The sequence below is a fragment of the Octopus bimaculoides genome, chromosome 23, assembly GCF_001194135.2.
Source record: "Octopus bimaculoides isolate UCB-OBI-ISO-001 chromosome 23, ASM119413v2, whole genome shotgun sequence".
NCBI lineage: Eukaryota > Metazoa > Mollusca > Cephalopoda > Octopoda > Octopodidae > Octopus > Octopus bimaculoides.
In genome coordinates this window covers 34398786-34402887 of record NC_069003.1, presented here as the reverse complement: position 1 = coordinate 34402887, position 4102 = coordinate 34398786, and the positions used below count along the sequence as shown (strand labels likewise).

General features: G+C 41.1%; 1 protein-coding gene across 1 annotated transcript in view; it reads right to left on the bottom strand.

The window, feature by feature from the left end:
• LOC106871201 (A-kinase anchor protein 9) overlaps positions 1-4102 on the bottom strand; it is a 53100-nt gene that overhangs the window by 26890 nt on the left and 22108 nt on the right. Inside the window, exons 7-8 of the mRNA XM_014917547.2 lie at positions 3399-3485; positions 3085-3111 (exon numbers count right to left, since the gene is read on the bottom strand). Coding sequence (XP_014773033.1) covers positions 3085-3111; positions 3399-3485 — 114 coding nt within the window. The remainder of the gene's footprint in view (positions 1-3084; positions 3112-3398; positions 3486-4102) is intronic.

Sequence of the window (4102 nt, the reverse complement as noted above, 5' to 3'; positions counted from 1 at the left end):
TACTAAAGAGTAAATTTATTCAATAAAATCACCATTGGCTTCAACCATGGCCCCCAGATGACTCCGGAGTCTCCTGCAACTCTTCTGGACGGTATCCTTGTTTGAATTGGTGAATGCTGCCATAATCCTTGCCTTTAGTTCATGCTTGGTGTTTCAAGGAGTTTTGCTGGTCTCTCGCTCAACTGTGCCCCACACACAATAATGATAGGGGTTGCAGTCTGGAGAGTTAGGTGGCCAGATGTTAGGGGTAATGTGGTCACAGATATTGTCTGACAGCCATGATTGGGTTCTCCTGCTTGTGTTGAATGGTGCAGAGTCCTGTTGCCAGACACAGGGTCCTCCAGCAGCCACCCTCTTGACCAGAGAGCAGCACACCTCCTCCACACACTTGAAATAGGCTCCATGTTGAGTCTGAGGTCGTGTGGGAGGATGAATAGAGGCATAACGATATACAAACCGACAGGATAGTCATGGGTGGAGTGTCTTCTGTCATACATCTACTCAATCAGAGTTAACCTGGGGCTAAACAACCACTAAAGGAGCATCTACACCAGACATGGCAGTCTTTTCCAACCAGCAGGCCACACATGGCTCATTTTTCATTAGGTGTGCCAAGAAGAAAGTGCCATGGGCCACAGTTTGCCCATGACTGGTAGAGAGGGAGGCACGTAGCTTAGTGGTTAGGGTGTTAGGCTCAAGATCGTAAGATTGTGGTTTCGATTCCTGGACCGGGTGATGCCCTGTGTTCTTGAGCAAAACACTTCATTTCACGTTGCTCCAGTCCACTCAGCTGGGAAAAAGGAGTAACCCTGTGATGGTCTGGCGTCCCATCCAGGGCAGTGGGGAATATATATCCCATAAAACTGGGAAAGCAGCCCTTATGAGTCGCTATGACTAGAGAAGGTAACTTTACTTCTTTTTTTTTTTTAGTGGCTAGGTGAGCAGGCCAACACTGCTCCTAATCAGAAGGCTATTCCATTGCAGGGTGTACCCATTTACAGCCGAGTGGACAGGGGCAATGTGAAATGAAGTATTTTGCTCAATCAAGAACACAATGTGCAGCTGGTCTGGGAATCAAAACTGTGATCTCCCAATCACCTAATCACTAGGCCATGTGCCTTCACCTCACTCATATCATGTGTTTAAAATATATATAGTGTATCCGGATCAAACATTTTATTTCTGGGGTAAATCACAACCTGTCTAAATACTCAGCTCCCTCCCAGAGAGTTCCCTTGACATTTAGCACCCCCTTATTAGCTCACCGTGCCACCAAGGGCATGCTGCCAACCATATTAAAAATCACTGCCTTACAGCCTTAAAAGAAAGATCACATTGGACAATGTAATCCATGATATACAATACCAAAGGATGGTCATGATTGGAATGCTTTCTATCACAGGTTTATTTCGTGGATAAGGTGGGTCTAAAGAATAACTAATCTTAAAATCTTACCTTAACATTATTTGTTTACCGTCTGGACTTCCTTCCCTTTGCACAATGCATATGTGTGTGCGGGAGTGGAAGTATAGAGGGGAAAGCAACTATAGGACACTGCAGCTATAAAACAGAGAGAGCAGTGAAAGAAAATAGGGAGGACTGGAAGCAGAATGAAAGAAGAGGCAGCGGCACTGAAGGAAGTGGCTGTTCTAATATGGACTAGTGTAAGAATCAAGTGTTAGCAAGCTACATGCAGTGAGCGAGAAGAGGAGAAGGTAGAGTAGTGAAAATAAACTGTGAATGGAGAGGGAGAATAAAAGTGTGTGTGTGTGTGTGTGTGTGTGTGGGTGTGGGTGTGTGAATGCATATGTATTAGTATATGTGTGTATGCATGTATGAGTGTGCATGTGTGTACATGTCTGTATATAAGTATGGATATACGTGTGTATGTCTGAGTGTGTGTCACCCCATCCCTTAGACCCCCACCTTTGCTTCCCCTACTCTCGCCTCCCCCACACCCCACCACACCACACCACACCATACACCACCATACCACACACCACCATACCATACCACACCACCCCACACACACTAGCACTGACCACTTCCCAGCACCTACACCATCATCCTCACACCTACACATGCACATACGCACACATTAATGTTACCATCCCCCTTCCACATGCACATACACGCTCTCACATACACACGCATGCGCACCTTCGTTTTGGGATCATCACTACTTCATTATCTCCCCTTCTTCCTAGCTCTCCTGTGTGACCCTTCTGTCTGGCCTTCACCATGATAGATCGCTAGCCACTAAACCTTTTCCTATTTTCTCTCCCTGTTTATTTCTGTGTTTCTCTCTGTCAAAGAGCGTAGGCTCGAAATGTAAAAGACTTTCTCACTTCCCAAGCGTTAAACTAATACATCTGTTTGTTGTTTACACACCCGTCTTCGTCTTTTGTTTTTTTTTTGTAAATTCTCACTACATATATATATAGAGTGTGTGTGTGTCTAGTTTATTCTCCTGCAAGTGAAAAATTGTAAGTGAAACAGTTCAACAAATTGTCACAAATCATTTATTAAATAAACAGTGTGTATTCCTAACATCTAACACCATCTTGTGCTCTATATTTTAAGTGCAAAATACAGGATTTCACTTTTCTGTGGGTCAGCAGTATGAGTTTCAATAAGCATCCGTTGAGCTATTTGTCAATGTAGACAACAAGTCCATTCCCCCAAAATTCCAGGCCTTGTGCCTTGAGTAGAAAGGACTTTTATTATTATTATTATTATTATTATTATTATTATTATTATTATTATTATTATCATTATTATTGAGGTGGTGAGCTGGTAGTTGGGAGTCGATAAAAATAAGTACCAGTTGAATATTGGGGTTCATGTCATTGACTATCCCCCTCTCCCAAAATTTCAAACCTTGTGCCTATAGTAGAACAGATTACTACTACTACTACTACTACTACTACTATTACTATTATTATTATTATTATTATTATTATTAAGGCAGCAAGCTGGCTTGATTGTTAGAGCATCAGAGAAAATGCTTAGCAGCATTTGTTACAACTCTTTACATTCTGAGTTCAAATCTCACTAAAGTAAACTTCATTTTTTTTTTCTTACCTGGACCTTCAAACAGCACATTAATCCCTTAAAAATTAATAGGAATGTTATGATCAGTTAAAAAAAATTTTTTTTTTTCTAAACCCAAGAAAACTCGTGGTTGGCCTCATTAGAAATCTTTAAATGATTTTCACAAATTCCTGATATAAATTTTCTAAGAAATTAAATTTACAAAAAAAGCAGCTGACGAAATTTAACAAGTGAGAAACAGTGAACAGTGTAGTGTTTGTGAGATAAGAGCAGGTATTAATAGCAGTGTTAGGAGAGGTGGAAAGTTAGTCACCTTGCAATGTCTTAACATCATCAAAGTCTACGAGTTGCAGGAGTAGGTTACCTTTATCCTCTTCAGCTTCAGCCAACCGATTCTTCAGTTCTTCGACTTCGTTGGAACCTTGGTTGCCCTGTAACATCAACAAAATAATTGACACACTTTGATTTTGATTTTTTCTAGGGGATGGTAGTGGGGTGGGAGTTGATAAAAATAAGTACCAGTTAAATATTGGGGTTTGTGTCATTGATTATCCCCCTCTCCCATAATTTCAAACCTTGTGCCTATAATAAAACAGATTACTACTACTACTAATACTCTGATGAGTGTAAAGTTAAATAATTGGATTGTTACCTAACACTCCATTGTATTCTTTATGCGAAACCAAATGGTTTGCTCATGACTGGTAGAGAGGGAGGCACGTAGCTTAGTGGTTAGGGTGTTAGACTCATGATCGTAAGATTGTGGTTTCGATTCCTGGACTAGGTGATGCACCCAGTTTCCAATTAATGATTCTTGTTCCCACCAAACTTAGAGGACTATGTAGCGATTTGGCAGGCTAGAAATAGCACACTACTGCCTTAAACATGAAAGGAATACATTATATTGTGTAGTCATAAATATACATAAACAGACAGGATGGTCGTGGTTGGAATGTGTTTGATCACCGTCTGCTCAACAAGGATTGAACTGGGGCTAAACAGTAACACCACCTCCCTTCCACCACTACCAAGCCAAAACTTTTTATTT